A 15,949-nucleotide genomic window follows, 5' to 3' on the forward strand; every position below is an offset into this window, starting at 1 on the left:
TGTCTTTGTCGCTGATAAATAAAATCTTAAACACCATCACGGTTATGCAAATGACTTTCAAGCCTGAGGCTCCAGAGTCCCAGGTTCTGTTCGCCTCCACCCTCTTCACCCACCTCCCCTCCGCAGTACCATAAACCAGAACTGATCAGTGCTCTGGTGAAAAGAAACTTAAAAAGGAAAGGGGAAAAAAATTGAGGGTGAGGGTAAATAGCATAATTATTATATGATTATGCGAAGAGACGCTCATGCCTGAGGCTCTGAAGTCCCAGTTTAAATCCCCCATAAACCAGAGCTGACTAGTGCTCTGATAAAAAAAAAATTTTTTTAATTTAAAAAAAGGAACCAGAATGGGGAGGGCTCCCCGCAGAGCTGCAAAATGCCCATGTGGGTTTCTTCTGTGGTTCTATTTATTAGTATTGGCAGAGCCCCACCCTTCGGAATCTTCCATCCTTGAGGCAGGTGTGCCCTCGAGTGAGTTGATTCTATTTTATTTTATTATTTTTTTAAATATTTTATTTATTTATTAATGAGAAAGATAGGAGGAGAGAGAAAGAACCAGACATCACTCTGGCACATGTGCTACTGGGGATCGAACTCAGGACCTCATGCTTGAGAGTCCAGTGCTTTATCACTGCGCCACCTCCCAGACCACAAGTTGGTTCTATTTTAATGCCATGTTCTGCACTAAATTCCTGCCCCAACCTGCTAAATGACTTTATTCCAAATGTGTGCAGTGTTGGGAAATGACTATTAAAGTCATGTGCATGCACTAGTAGCCTCCCTGGGCCAATTTTTTTTTTCTAGAGAGAGAAACTGAGAGAGAGAGAGAGAGAGAGAGAGAGAGAGAAGAGGGACACCACTTAACCATACATGGGGCTCCCCTGCTGTCATTTATGGGGCTCCCACTGAAACACAGGGCTTCTGCAAGGTTAAAGCACAGACTCTGCTGGATGAATTATCTCCTGGTCCCTTCTAAACTTTACCTTTTTTCCCCAGAGCCACGGCCTCATGCATGCCTGGTTTCACTACTCCCAAGCTGACTTTTTCACACAGAAAGACAGAAATGAAGTGATGCTATCATGCTCGAACTTCCTCCGATGCTGTGGCAGTCTCCTGGAATGCCAGGGTCCAAACCTACACCACACACATGGCAAGACATAATAAGCTCTGCCCAGTAAGCCCCATCTCTTCTGCACCTTTTTTTTCCCCTGCCACCACAGTTATTGCTGGGGCTCAATGCTGGCACTGCTCCTGGTGGCAATTGTTAACCCTTTTTTTTTTTTCCTATTTTCTTTGATAGGGCAGAGAGAAATTGGGAGAGGAGGAGGAGATAGAGAGGGAGAGAGAAAGACACCTGCAGCACTGCTTCACACCCCCATAAGTGTCCACTCAATCAGGTATGCCACCACCTGGTCCCCATGTTTATTTTTTTAACCTTTGCTTCTCAATGCTTTGGGTTCCTGGATTGTAATTGCAGTAGCTAGATGAAAGATGTGGTCTAGAGACTTGAAGAGTAAGAGAGGGAAGGACAGAGGGAGGGTGGAAGTCCCTCTCTGCAGCTGGATCCCCATCCAGGACTGTCCTGATTGCCGGGTCCCCACAGTCAGCCCTCATCACTACCCTTGGAAGAGCCCTCTGCCCAGGCCACCCCAGACTGCAGGACCAGCCCTCCACTACTTGCTCTTGGCTCTGCAGGGCAGGAGGGTGGGAGGAGAAGGAAAAGGAGACGTCTGGGGAGGGCCAGCCCAGGCAGAAGCACTCCTCCGGCCTCAAGCACAGGCCAGCCATGTCCAGCCCAGGGCTCCTGCTTCTGCTCCTGCTGCTGGCAGCACCACCTCCCTGCTCTTCCTCACTCTCCCAGCCGGACATCCCAGAGGGCAGGGCCACCGTCGAGGACCTCATCCTATCTGCACTGGAGAGAGCCACTGCCTTCCTGAACAAGAGGCTGCCTGAAATCAACCTGGATGGTGTGGTGGGCTTCCGCGTGCTCGAAGGTGGGTGCATTCTCCTTCCCTGGGCTGTCTTCTCTACCCCACCCTCCACTCCCACTTCAAAAACCACTCACCCGCTTGCACTGTACTCCAGGGATGTCGCCTCCTGCCCCCAGATAGTCTGAATTGACTCTAAGGAAAAAGGAAAGTCGGGGATTAGCTTCTCCCAAGAGTCAGCTGAAATAAAATAATCTTCTCTTCTCTTCCTCTTCCATCTTCTTTTTTTTTAATTATATTTATTTTATTTATTTTCCCCTTTGTTGCCCTTGTTGTTTAACATTGTTGTGGTTATTGATGTTGTTGTTGGACAGGACAGAGAGAAATGGAGAGAGGAGAGGAAGACAGAGAGGGGGAGAGAAAGACAGACGCCTGCAGACCTGCTTCACCGCTTCTGAAGCGACTCCCCTGAGGTGGGGAGCCAGGGGCTCAAACTGGGATCCTTAAGCCAGTCCTTGCGCTTTGCACCATGCATGCTTAACCCGCTGCACCACTGCCCGACTCCCCCTTCTTCTTTTTAAGATAGAGAGAGACAGAGAACAAGTAAAAGAAGCCAAAGCACTGCAACTTCCTTCAGTGCAGTGGGGGCCAGGTTCATACCTGGGTCAGTCAAATGGCAAAGCAGCACACAAAACAGTTAAGGCAAGCTGTCTCACCGGCCCAGAATGAAAAGATTTTGTCAGGCAGAGTATTAGGTCATCAACGTGAAGATTTGGACCTGCGAATAGCCTGATGGATTCTACTCTGGCAAATCTGTTCCCCTTGCTACACATTTGAGTGATTTTAGATCTTAGGAAAGAAAGAGAATAATCAATCTTACTTCCACCGGCATAGTAACCAGAGGCAAGAAGAATGTGTTGTTTTGTTTTTTTTTTCACAGGGGTCTGGGTTTTGTTTGTAGTATCTGAGGTGTCAAACTTTCCAGTCGTTCTGACTTGGAGTATCTTGATTCATACAGAGAGGGAGGTAAGGCATGGGAGTCATTGGGCTGTATTCCAGCTCTGTTTTCAGACTCTTGGTTGGAGTGCCAGGTCCTCCTCACCTGAGCTTCCTGGTCAGCTTCACCTGGCCAGCAACCAATTTCACATCCTCATCAGCATAAGGGGTTTTCTGTTGGACAAAACAGGGTCACTTCTCACTGCAGCCCCTGGACTGTCAGACTGCAAGGGCTAGGGTGGCGAGGAGGTCCCAAAGTTAAATCTGTCATCACAGGTGCCCTGTGGTAATCAAAAATAAAAATAATTTTTTTTTTGCCTCCAAGGTTATTGCTGGGGCTCTGTGCCCACACTATGAATCCACTGCTCCTATAGCCTTTGTTTTTTATAGGACAGAAAGAAATTGGGGGAGGGATAGAGAGGGAGAGAGATAGAGAGACCCTGCAGCCTTGCATCACCACTTGTGAAGCGACCCCCTCCCCCCGCAGGTGGGGAGCCAGGGGCTCTAACCGGGATCCTTGTGTGGGTCCTTGCACTTTGTACCATATGCGCTTAACGTGGTGTACCACTGCCCAGCCCCAATAAATAAAATTTTTTACAAGTAGAGAAGATGCAAAGACCACAGAAGCAAAGCTTTGGATTGTCCCCAAGAGGAAGAGATTTTCTTGGCAGTCCCAAACTGGGTGGCAGAGGATGGGCAGCCTCTGAAAGGGGATTGATGGGGGGTGGGGCACTTCCATTGTCTGATGGTGACTACAGACACTCCCACCACCCCCCATCTGACATGCAAGCTGTGTGCCAACCCCTCCACTTCTAGCCAAAGCCTCCTGGAGGTCTGGAGCCAAGTGTTTGTTCAGCTTTGAAGGATATCAGATCCTCGAGGAGGGGGCTGGAGACAGGCCAAGACAAACAGGGAGTGCTCCCACCCAGCATACAGGCTCTGGCCTTGGGAGAAGAGTCAGATGGGGGCCTCCTGGCAACATGGCTGGCCTGCTCCACTTTTCTGGACTCCCCCTACCCCACCCCGGCAGAATCCTCGAGACCCTTACACACACACACACACACACACACACAATCCTAGTCACTGCCCTCCAGGCCAGAAGCTGGGTGCTTTGAGCACAAATCTCTTTCATTTTCTCCTATCCCTGTCTTAAAACTCTTGTAGAAATTCACATTAACAGGAGGCCGGGTGGTGGCACACCCAGTTAAGTGCACATAGTACTATGCGTAAGGGTAGGCTCAAGGACCCAGGTGTGAGCTCCCAGCTCCCCACCTGCAGCGGGAACACTTCACATATGATGAAGCAGGTCTGCAGGTCTTTCTCTTCCTCTTCATCTACCCCTCCCCTCTGAATGTCTCTCTGTCCTATCGATTGAAAAGGGGAAGAAAAAAAGGAAAGAAATTCACAGTAGCTTGACTTCGTGCGCTCTCAACCCCATGCTAGGAATGTGTTTGACCCTGTACAGTGTACAACCCTCTCTGCTACACACAACAGTCTCCATCTGAACCCCTCATTTATTTCACTGGTGCTCTGCTTAGCTCTGATAGTGCCAGGAATTGAACCTAATATCCCTTGTTTGCAAATCCTATATCCCCCGACTGTGGTGCCTCCCTGGCTCCACAGCCTTCGTTTTCCCTGGCCCCCTGTCCAGCAAACCCCACTTCTCCCTAATGACTGCTAAACGCCCCACTCCATTTGCCCTCTCCTCTGGGGTGATGCCGAGCCCTCTCTACACAGGCTCACGTGTTCCCTGCAGAGTTAGGAAGAACAGTCACTGCCTCTCTACCCCCCACCCCAATATCACAGAGAAAGAGGACTGGGTGGATAAAAGTGAAATGACAGGGAGTCGGGCGGTAGCGCAGTAGGTTAAGCGCACGTGGCACAAAGCGCAAGGACCGGCATAAGGATCCCAGTTCAAGTCCCACAGCTCCCCACCTGCAGGGGGGGGCCACTTCACAGGCGGTGAAGCAGGTCTGCAGGTGTCTATCTTTCTCTCCCCCCGTCTTCCCTCCTCTTTCCATTTCTCTCTGTCGTATCTAACAACAATGATGGCATCAATAACAACAGCAATAACTACAACAACAATACAAAAAACAAGGGCAACAAAAGGGAAAATAAATAAATATTAAAAAATTATTTAAAAAAAATTTTTTAAAGTGAAATGGCTTCCTCTGGCCACTCAATAAGAGTGTCAGGATTTGAAGCCAGACCTGCCTCAGAACCAGACACCAGGGGGTCGGGCAATGGTGCACCTGGTTAAGCACTCATTGTACGAAGTCCAAGGATCCACACAAAAATGCCAGTTCAAGCCCCTAGCTCCCCAACTGCAGGGGGCATGCTACACGAGTGGTGAAGCAGGTCTGTAGGTCTCTCTCTATCTCTCCCTCCCCTCTCGGTTTCTCTCTGTCCTTTCCAATGAAAAAAATGGCCTCCTGGAGCAATGGATTTGGTGCCAGCACTGAGCCCCAGTGATAACCCTGGAGCAAGAGAGAGAGAGAATCAGACGCTAAATCAGAGCTGTTTCCCACCCTGACCCCTGCCACAGCTCCTTCACCCACCTGAGCCCCATGGAGGCCAGGGTCCAGTTCCTTCAGTGGAGTCTGTCCCATCAGGAACCAGAAGGGGCTGAGAGGCAGCATTATAATGCCATTTTCTTTCTGATATGGTTTCAGGGGGTAAACCTAGGGTCCCATGCCTGGGTGATGCCACCACTGTGAGGCTTCCTCAGGTTAATGTCTTTATTTGAGGGGGCCGTGGGGGAGACATGAGGGGTGCCACAGCACTATTCTGCCATTCACAGAGCCTCCCCTGGTGCTGTCCACGGTGCTCCTGTGTGGTGCTGGGGCTCAAACCCACGGTCTCGGGCACAGCTGAGGCATGTGCCCCACTGCAGTATCTCTTGGCCCCTGACTTAGATTATGTTTCTTGTCCACGTGGTTTGTCAAATGGTGGGGTGAATGAACTCTGCACCCCGCCCCAGTGCAGCTAAAAGGCGTTCAGGAGGCGTGGGCCCATAAGCCCCGGCTGCAGCCGCTGAGCCTGCGTGTGGGGGCACTGGCAGAGGAGCTGGCGTGGCTCCTGCACAGGTCTGTCTTCTTCCTCAACCTCAGTGACCCCGAATACTTCAGAGGTAAGGGGGTGCTGCTTCAGGAGCTCCGCCTCTGGGCTTGGTGCTGATACGGCCAAGTGCAAGGGAGGGAGGGGACAGTCCATGACAGCCCGTGGCCAGAGACCCTGAACCACAGACTGGGACACCACCACCCCCATAGGCAGAAAGCAGAGACCTATCTCCCTTGGACGTTCAGCTCGCACAGGCTCCTGGGCTCTTATCCCAGACCGGAACATAGGGCATGGTTGTCTGTCTGTCTGTCACAGAGGGTGGGACATCTAAGATATGAATGGGGTGGGGGGGTGTGTGCAGCCCTGGGTTAAATCCCCAGCACCAGAGAGAGAGAGAGAAATAAGGCTCCTGGTTCCCACCTGCAGGGGAGATGCTTCACAAGCAGTGAAACAGGTCTGCAGGTCTCTCCCTCTCCTACTCTATTTTCCCCTCCCCTCTCAATTTCTCTCTGTCCTATCCAATAACATGAAAAGAAATGGCCACCAGGAGCAGAGGAGTAGTAGATTTGTACTGCAGGCACCAGCAATAACCCTGGAGGTGGAGGGGGGATAGGGAAAGAGGGAAAGAGCCCCCTGAGTATTTATGATATGGCTCCCCATGGCCCCACGGAGCCCTGGCGGCTGGCATGAGTGGCCAGAGCTGCACTGGGATGGACACTGGTTTCTGGGCTCAGAGTGCAGGAGCCTGTGGGTGGTTACACTTGGGGTGTGTGATGCTTTGCTCCCAGACTCCCCCTCCTTTCCACCAGAGTTCCAGTCCATCATCCAGCCCGGCTTTTGGAAGCTCCCTCATACCTGGACTCGCACCAACATCTCCATGGTGTATCCCGCTGCTGAGACCCAGGACTCCTTCTCAGAAGAACACAGTGATCTGTGCCTGGTGCAGCTGCTGGGAACTGGGTGGGGCCCTGGCACTGCCCCTGAGCCACCCCCCCACAAGTCCCAAAGCACTTCTCTCTCCAAATCTGCAGAACCGGGCACAGCACTCTTGAGAGTTCCCCTTATTCTCCCCACCACCACTTCTTACCCATGGTCCCAGAATTTCATCTGGCATTCCCATGTGCCCAGCTGGGTGCCTGGAATCTGGGGAGGGAGTTCTAATAGTAAGACCCCCCCAACATGTGGGAACCCCCTCCTTCCCCAGGTCCAATGGCAGCCAACCCTGCAGGCTCTCAGACTTCTGCAGGGACCTCATGACCACGCCTGGCTGCTCAGGTTACTGCCTGTCCCACCAGCTGCTCTTCTTTCTCATGGCCAGCACCGTGAGTGTCCTGTTAGCCTGACAGAGAGGTGGGGAAGGGGGTTGGATCTGGAGACCTCTGTTTCAGATATCAGCCTGTATCCCTCCACCATCCACTATAGACTGAACTGAATGGGGGTGGGATTCTGTTGGACAGAATGATTTACAGGCTAAACTGGATATATAAGACATCAAGAAGGAAGAGGAGGAAGGGAGAAGGAGGGAGAACCAGCAGATAGAGCTGTAAGAGCAACAAATGGAGAAAGACTTAGAACTGAAAGCTGTTTGCAGGAGACTGAAGCAAGATCCCAGCTCCACCTCACCAGCATCCCCATGTTCTCCTAAGCCTGAGCTCAAATTTGCTCAATAAGAATCATGGTATTTCTTTATCTACTTTCTATTATTATTATCATTATTATTATCTTTATTTATTGGATAGAGACAGCCAGAAATTGAGAGGGTAGGGGAGATAGAGAGGGAAAGAGACAGAGAGACTCCTGCAGCCCTGCTTCACCACTTGCAAAGCTTTCCCTCTGCAGGTGGGGACTGGGGGCTCGAACCCAGATCCTTGAACACTGTAATATGTACACTCAACCAGGTGTGCCACCACCCAGTCCCTCTTTATCTACTTTCTTTTTTCTTTTTTTTTTAATATTTACTTATTTATTCCCTTTTGTTGCCCTTGTTGTTTCATTGTTACAGTTTTTGATGTCGTCATTGTTGGATAGGACAGAGAGAAATGGAGAGAGGAGGGGAAGACAGAGAGGGGGAGAGAAAGACAGACACCTGCAGACCTGCTTCACCGCCTGTGAAGCGACTCCCCTGCAGGTGGGGAGCCGGGGGCTCGAACCGGGATCCTTACGCTGGTCCTCGTACTTTGCGCCACGTGCGCTTAACCCGCTGCGCTACCGTCTGACTCCCTTTATCTACTTTCTGTGTAGAAAGTGGAGGTTGTTATTTTACAAGAGATTCCAGGTTCAATAACCAGAACTAAGCAGTGCTCTAGCCAAAACAAACAGAAAGGGCTGGGGAGACAGCATAATGGTTATGCAAAAAAGGCTTTCATTATTGCCCTTGGTTTTTTTTTATTGTTGTAGTTATTATTGTTGTTGTTGATATTGTTGTTGTTGGATAGGACAGAGAGAAATGGAGAGAGGAAGGGAAGACAGAAGGGGAGAGAAAGATAGACACCTGCACACCTGCTTCACCGCTTATGAAGCGACTCCCCTGCAGGTGGGGAGCTGGGGGCTCAAACTGGGATCCTTACACCAGTCCATGTGTGCTTAACCCGCTGCGCTACTGCCCAACTCCTGAAAAAAGGCTTTCATGACTGAGGCTTCAAGGACCTATGTTTAATCCCCAGCACCACCATAAGCCAGAGCTGTGCAGTGTTCTGGTATTTCTGTCTATGTGTATCTCTTTCTTTAAAATAAATAAATTAGTAAAGGATGGGGCTAGAAAGAATAATGGTTATGCAAAGAAATTCTTGTATCTGAGGCTCCAAAGTTTCAGGCTCAATCCCCCACACCACCATAAGCCAGAGTTGACCAGTGCTCTGGTAAAACAAACAAGCAAACAAACATAAAAGTGCCATCCCAACTACAAGAAACAAGTAAAATTAATTTTTAAAAAAATGAAGGAAGGAAGAAGAGCTAGCATGGTTATGCAAAAACCATGGGTTCAAACCCTAGCACCACTGATGCCTGAGGCTCTGAACTCCCAGGGTCAATACCCACCACTATCAGCCAGAGCTGAGCAGGGCTCTGGAAAAAAGCAAGTGTTCTGATGTCCAGAAATTCTTAGACAGAAAGGCACTTGGTGCTTTTGTCTGGCAGATTTTGCTTTATTATCATTATTATTATTATTATTATTATTTTGCAGGTCACCACTCACCAGTAATTTAGTAAATACACTAAAAACCAAGAGGCAAGGACAATTACTTTGATCATCTGATTTAACACGTAGAAAGAAGTGACTCTGACACATTGCCAAGGAGAATTCCAAAATCTGTTACTGTCACCTATCACCTGCATTTTGAGTAGTTTTAGCTGCGGGCAGGGTCAAATGACTGCTACCCAGCGCCCTCTAGTGTGCATCCCAGGGGCTTCCCCTGGGCACCCCTCCCCTCAGCTCCTGCAATGTCTCTTGTGAAGACATTTGCAACTCAGAAGGGTTCACTTAGCCAGTTGATGTTGCACAGCTCCAGAGAGGGAGAGGCAGGACTCGAACCCCAGTGACAGGAGCTGTGGGAGGCTAGGAGTGGGGGTGGGGAAAGGGGAGACACAAGCAAGCCCATGCCAGAACTGCACCCACCCACGTCTGTGACTTCCTTGTTTCCACGTTTGACCCCCCCCCCCCAGAAAGGCTGCACGGAGGGGCTGTTCAGCCAGAGCTGGAGCTACAAGAACCTCTTCTGTGCCAACATGATGGACCTGAACCAAAGGGTGGAAGCCATCGGATACGCCTACCCCAGCCGGGACATCTTCATGGAAAACAGTGGGCCCTGTGTTCCTCCCCAGGGACAGAGCCATGGGGATCCCAGTTCCCAGAGTGCACTAACTCGCATGTGAACACAAACACAGAGACAGTAGGCATGGGAGTATAGCTCAGTGGTAGGGCATGTGGCACGCACAGCAGGCATGCCGCACTTAGATGAGAACACAGCTACATTCAAACTGCAGGTAAACCATGAATCCTCTGGGGCTGGGAGATAGCTCTCTCAGTATAGTGCATGAGGTCCTGGGTTCAAGCCCTAGCACCACATGGAAGCATCAGGGACAGCATGAGGGAACTCCATGGATGGTGGAGCAATGCTCTGGTGTCTCTCCTTTCTGTCTCTCCTTTTCTCTCTACATGAGAAAAAAACTGGGCCCAGGAGACTGCTCAGCTGAACTGTACACAAGCAAATCCCAGAGTTCATTCCCCAGCACTGCTTAATACACATAAAAACTGTTTTGCTAGTATAAGTTTTTCCCAAGCATTGCATGGGCTCTACTTATATTTTAAGCTTTTTTTCCTTCCTGTTCACTGTGTTGACACATGCACATTTAACTGGACACCCTATGTTTGCTCTGCTACTGAGTAATTCTTTCTGACCCCCCACCCAAGACTGAACCCTGGCATAAACTTTGGATGGACTGACTGACTAGCTGGCTGGCAGACAGACCCTCACAGCCTTAGAGCAGGAGGGGCACACTCCGGGGGGCCACCCCTGACTAGCATTCAGATCCGCCCACCCACTCTGACACTGGAGCTCCAGGGTGCCTCCTTGCAGGAACTGCCTCATGTACCCACCACCTCCTATCACCACCTCACCCCTGCAGGTGCTGGGGGTGGGAGGGAGCCCTGGGTCACTTGCATAGGACCCTCCTTCTGTCTTTCCTTCCAGTCATGTTCTGCGGACTCAGCGGCTTCTCGGACTTCTACAAGCTCAGGTGGCTGGAGGCCATTCTCAGCTGGCAGAGGCCGCAGGAAGGTTGCTTTGGGAGACCAGGTGAGCTGCTCCTCTGCCCCTGCTGGGAGTGGGGTGGGGGCACCTCAGGAGGGAGCTTGGTGTCTTCCCCATGTGGACACATACTGTGAGTTCTGCCAGCACATACCTGTCAGGATGGAAGGAAGTCTTTCTGTAGCAAAACCATCCCCACCTTCCCTGGGCACCGACTGTGTGCTTCAGGCTCTGGGGGTGCCAGGACTCTGAAGAAGAGGCAGGAAGCACCCTGCCAGCCTCAAGTGAAGGGACTGTGAGTTCTGAAAAGGGCTGTGAAGGAGATAGCAAGATGAGAAAAAGATGTAGTTTATAAACAGTTCTCAGAGGGACCAGGGACATGGGACTGAGGCAACCCCTTCCCACCATGGCCAGCTGGCTACTGGTCCAGCTGGGAGGACATAGCTGCACTTCTCTGAGCCTGTCGGGAAACAGGCACAGTGACATGCTTCTTCCTGAGTGCCAGGGAGCTGTGGACACGGTGGGCGTGACCACACGGCCTGGACTGGGATTAGGAGACCCCCAGTAGAAGCTGGCAGATGCTGGGACAAGGAGGCGAAGCTTGGACATAAGCTGGCTGTCTACTAGACAACGAGAGCCAGGGGCCTGGAATGTAGCTGAGTGGTAGAGCACGTGCTTTGCATGTAGGAGGCCCTGGGTTTGATCTCTGGCATCTAAATGAACTAAGCCAAGGAGTTTGCTCTGTGAAGATCCTAGGGCCCTCAGACCTGCAGGTTCAGTGGCCGGGGGAACCACACTTTGAGAAACAGCAGCAGCTGACTCCTACAGTCCCTGCCTGAGGCTCTGCAGAAAGGCCTGCGTGCGGGCAGCTTCTGTGGGAGCCTCCAGATGCCTCACGCAGGTCTGGTTAGTGTCCACACCCATCTCAGAAGGTCACCTGTCACTCTTCTCCCAGCACCTGGAGATGGGACACCTGAGGGGCCCCTTCCCTTCCGACAGCATGTTTTGAGAAGAATAAAGAGGAGAGAGAAGCAGTTTGCAGGTAAGGAAAATGCATGGGGCCAAAAGCCCTCGATAGGAGAAGAGGCCTGGCCTAGAGGGCCTGTGTATTTGTGAGGTGGAACCACTGAGCCTCCTCTTAGAAAGTGGAGTCCAGGGACAGGAAGATAGCTTGTTAGGTAGTATGTGCACCTTGCCCCATGTGGTGTCCACGTTTGAGCCCCAGCACCACATTCAAGTGCCATGGCACCAGGGGAAACTCTGGTGCTATGATGTTTCTCTATTTTTCCTTCTTTCTGTCTGAGATATATATATATGAAAAGACTCAAGGACAATAAATTGACCAGGTGAGAGTCTGGTGGTGATGTACCTGGTTAAGTGCACATGTTACTATGTGCAAGGATGGGGGTTCAAGCCTCAGGTTCCCACCTGCAGGAGAGAAGCTTCAGGAGAAGTGAAGGAAGCCTGCAGTTGTCTCTTTCTCACCTTCTTTTTTAAAAAAATTTTTTAATATATTTATTTATTTATTTATTTCCCTTTTGTTGCTTTTTATTGTTATTGTTGTTATTGATGTCGTCGTTGTTAGATAGGACAGAGAGAAATGGAGAGAGGAGGGGAAGACAGAGATGGGGAGAGAAAGACAGACACCTGCAGACCTGCTTCACCGCCTGTGAAGTGACTCCCCTGCAGGTGGGGAGCTGGGGGCTCGAACCGGGATCTTTATGCTTGTCTTTGTGCTTCACGCCATGTGCGCTTAACCCGCCGTGCTACAGCCTGACTCCCTTCTTTCTCTCCTTCTCCCTCTCTCTTAAGATTTTTTTCTTGCCATGCAGGCTTATTTTTTTAATCTTGATTTATTTTTTAAATATTGATTTTATTTATTTATTCCCTTTTGTTGCCCTTGTTGTTTTATTGTTGTAGTTATTATTGTTGTCGTTGTTGTTGGATAGGACAGAGAGAAATGGAGAGAGGAGGGGAAGACAGAGAGGGGGAGAGAAAGATAGACACCTGCAGACCTGCTTCACTGCCTGTGAAGCGACTCCCCTGCAGGTGGGGAGCCGGGGTTCGAACCGGGATCCTTATGCCGGTCCTTGTGCTTTGCGCCACCTGCGCTTAACCCGCTGCGCTACCGCCCGACTCCCTAATCTTGATTTATTTATTGGATAGAGACAGCCAGAAATTGAGAGGGAAGGGGGTGATAAAAAGGGAGAGAGACAGAGAGAAACCTGCAGCCCTGCTTCACCACCTATGAAGCTTTTCTCTTGCAGGTGGGGACCAGGGACTCGAACCTGGGTCCTTCTGCACGATAACATGTGCATTCAAACAGGACAACCACCTGGCTCCCCTCCTCCTCCTCCTCCCCCCTTTCTCCTCCACCTCCCTCTTCTTCTTCTTCTTCTTCTCCTTCTCCTTCTTCATTCTCTCTCTCTATCTCTCTCTATCTCTCTCTCTCTCTCTCTCTTTCTCTCTCTCCCTCCCTCTCTTTTTGCCTCCAGGATTATTGCTGGGACTCAGTGCCTACACTATGAATCTACTGTTCTTAGAGGCCATTTTGTTGCCCTTATTGTTGTTATTGTTATTGCTGTTGGATAGGACAGAGAGAAATTGAGAGAGATGAGGAAGACAGAGAGGGGGAGAGAAAGACAGACACCTGCAGACCTGCTTCACAGCCCGTGAAGCAACCCACCTGCAGGTGGGGAGCTGGGGGATCGAACTGGGATCCTTACACTGGTCCTTGCACGCAAGCCATGTGCACTTAACCCGTTGCACTACCACCTGATCCCCTCTCTCTTTCTCTATCTTCCTCTTCCCTCTCAATTTATCATTGTCCTATCCAATAAAAAAATAAAAAACAATGAATCCTTAAACCAATCCAGCAAATAAGTGTGGATGACAATATACAGAAGCCTTCTCAATTTCTATCTACCAAATAAAAAGAAAGGGGAAAAAATGGCCAACAAGAGAAATGGATTCATTGTGCAGGGACTAAGCCCAAGCGATAATTATAAGTGGAAAAAAATTTTTTTTTCTCACATATGGGAAGTGGTGGCACTGGGTGGAAGGGGGTTTCCAAGGGCCCAGGAGATAGATAGCCCAGCAGGTAGAGCAGATGCCTTGCCGTGTATGAGGCTCTGAGTCCCACCCCCAGCTCCAAGGGACACCATAGGCGATGGAGCAGTGCTTTGGTGTCTCTCTCCATCTCTCTCTCTCTCATATATATCAAGTAAATAAATAATGCCAGGGAGCCCACTCAGCAATGCAGTACATGCACACAGCCCTCAGCCCATTTCCCCGGTACTATGTAGAAGAGAAAGTCTGGAAAGTCCATAACTGGTGCCTGGCAGCTACCCAGGACCCAGAGCTGAGACACTCTCTCCCCAGATGGCTGCTCCTCACACAACACAGCCACGGCTGTCTCGGCCCTGGGTGGCTTCCTCTACATCCTGGCAGAACAGCCCCCAGCAAACAGAGCACTGTGGGGCCCCACCCCATCACCAGCCAGCGGCCACTGACACGGAAGATGGAACAGAAACTCCAGCCCCTTCCTCCTGAAGACCCCATCAGCCCCTGGCACAGAGGCAACTGGAAGAAGAGCAGGGCTGCCCTGTTTCACCACCACCCCTCCCTCAGGGCAGCAAAGATGGGAAAGACAGAACCGGGGAGCAGAGGAATAAACAGAGTCCAGCTGAGTGGGGCATTTGAGTATTGTTTCTCAGGCTTTGGTCCAAGCTCAGACGACTTTCAGGGCTCCATTCTGAGTCTTCCATCTTCAGCATCGCTCATCCTAAAGGTTTTAAACACATTTTCCAGGTGATTGTGTGTGTTGTCCAGTTCGAGAAAGGAGAGTCTCTGAGAATTGTGGTTCAGATGAGTTTAGAATGTATACAATATTTATATTCCCTGCATCAGAGCAAAGTCACATTATAGGAAAGAGTGAAGGGGGATGGTTGAGGGCCTGGTGTTGTCTGCAGTGTTGAAAACATACTACGTGCAAACAGGTACACGAACTAGGTTGCGGGGTAGAACCAGCTAAGAACTCTACCCTTGGGTGGGAATACTTTTAAAGTAGACCATCAAGGCCTAGAGATCACAAAATGGGAAAATGTCAGATTCAAGCACAAATTCCTGAGTTTAATCCCCAGCATCCCATGTACCAGAGTGATGCTCTGGTTTTCTCTCTCATTCCTCCTCCTTTCTTTCATTAATAAATAAGTGTTTTTAAATGAATATTTATTTATTTATTTATTTATTGGATAGAGACACAGAGAAATTGAGATAAAGGAGGGTAGAGAGGGAGAAAGAAAGAGAGACACCCGCAGCATTGCTACACTGCTCATGAAGCTTCCCCTGCAGGTGGGAGCTGGGGCTTGAACCCAGGTCCTTGTTCATAGTAACCTGTATACTCAATCAGGTGCTCCACTACCCAGCCCCAATAAATAAATCTTTTATTTATTTATTTATTTATTCCCTTTTGTTGTCCTTGTTGTTTTATTGTTGTTGTTATTGATGTCATCATTGTTGGATAGGACCGAGAGAAATAGAGAGGGGAGGGGAAGACAGAAAGAGGGGAGAGAAAGACAGACACCTGCAGACCTGCATCACCGCCTGTGAAGCCACTCCCCTGCAGATGGGGGGGGGGGGGCTCGAACTGGGATCCTTACCCTGGTCCTTGCGCTTTGTGCCACGTGCGCTTAACCTGCTGCACCAACACCTACTCCTGATAGTTTTTCTTTTTAAACTTTTTTTTCCCTTTTGTTACCCTTGCTGTTTAACATTGTTGTGGTTATTGATGTCATTGTTGTTGGATAGGACAGAGAGAAATGGAGAGAGGAGGGGAAGACAGAGAGGGGGAGAGAAAGACAGATACCTGCAGACCTGCTTCACTGCTTGTGAAGCGACTTCCCTGCAGGTGGGGAGCCGGGGGCTCAGACCAGGATCTTTAAGCCATCCTTACGCTTTGCGCCATGTGCGCTTAACCCACTGTGCCACGGCCCGACTCCCCTTTTTAAACTTTTTAATTTATATTTATTTATTATTTTTACTAGAGCACTGCTCAGCTCTGGCTTATGGTGGTACTAGAGATTGAACCTGGGACTTTTGGTGCCTCAAGCATGAAAGACTCTTTACATAACCATTGTGCTGTACCCCCAGCCTATAAATAAATCTTTTTAATTTTTGTCTTTATTGGGGAGATTAATGGTTTACAGTAAACAATAAAAT

General features: G+C 49.9%; 1 protein-coding gene across 2 annotated transcripts; it reads left to right on the forward strand.

Moving 5' to 3' along the window:
* The first annotated feature begins 1,596 nt into the window (after positions 1-1,596).
* On the forward strand, positions 1,597-14,418 carry C15H16orf89 (chromosome 15 C16orf89 homolog). 2 transcript variants are annotated; one of them, XM_007522035.3, is made up of 8 exons: positions 1,597-1,994; positions 5,905-6,054; positions 6,794-6,944; positions 7,189-7,306; positions 9,645-9,780; positions 10,673-10,777; positions 11,685-11,771; positions 14,111-14,418. In XM_007522035.3, the coding sequence occupies exons 1-8, from the start codon at positions 1,787-1,789 to the stop codon at positions 14,239-14,241; spliced, it is 1,086 nt and encodes a 361-aa protein (XP_007522097.1). In that variant the 5' UTR covers positions 1,597-1,786; the 3' UTR covers positions 14,242-14,418. The 2 variants fall into 2 exon arrangements, with proteins under 2 accessions (XP_007522097.1, XP_060028413.1); XM_060172430.1 differs by having other exon boundaries at positions 1,840-1,994; positions 5,910-6,054.
* Positions 14,419-15,949: the final 1,531 nt, after the last annotated feature.

Source organism: Erinaceus europaeus, chromosome 15 (genome assembly GCF_950295315.1).
Source record: "Erinaceus europaeus chromosome 15, mEriEur2.1, whole genome shotgun sequence".
NCBI classification, from domain to species: Eukaryota; Metazoa; Chordata; class Mammalia; order Eulipotyphla; family Erinaceidae; genus Erinaceus; species Erinaceus europaeus.

Excerpts from the sequence above, each read along its gene's own strand:
- C15H16orf89 (XM_007522035.3), top strand. The coding sequence starts at position 1,787 with ATGTCCAGCCCAGGGCTCCTGCTTCTGCTCCTGCTGCTGGCAGCACCA. Across the intron at positions 1,995-5,904 it reads GGGCTTCCGCGTGCTCGAAG|TGCAGCTAAAAGGCGTTCAG; the intron begins GTGGGTGCATTC and ends ACCCCGCCCCAG. Across the intron at positions 10,778-11,684 it reads AGGTTGCTTTGGGAGACCAG|CACCTGGAGATGGGACACCT; the intron begins GTGAGCTGCTCC and ends CTCTTCTCCCAG.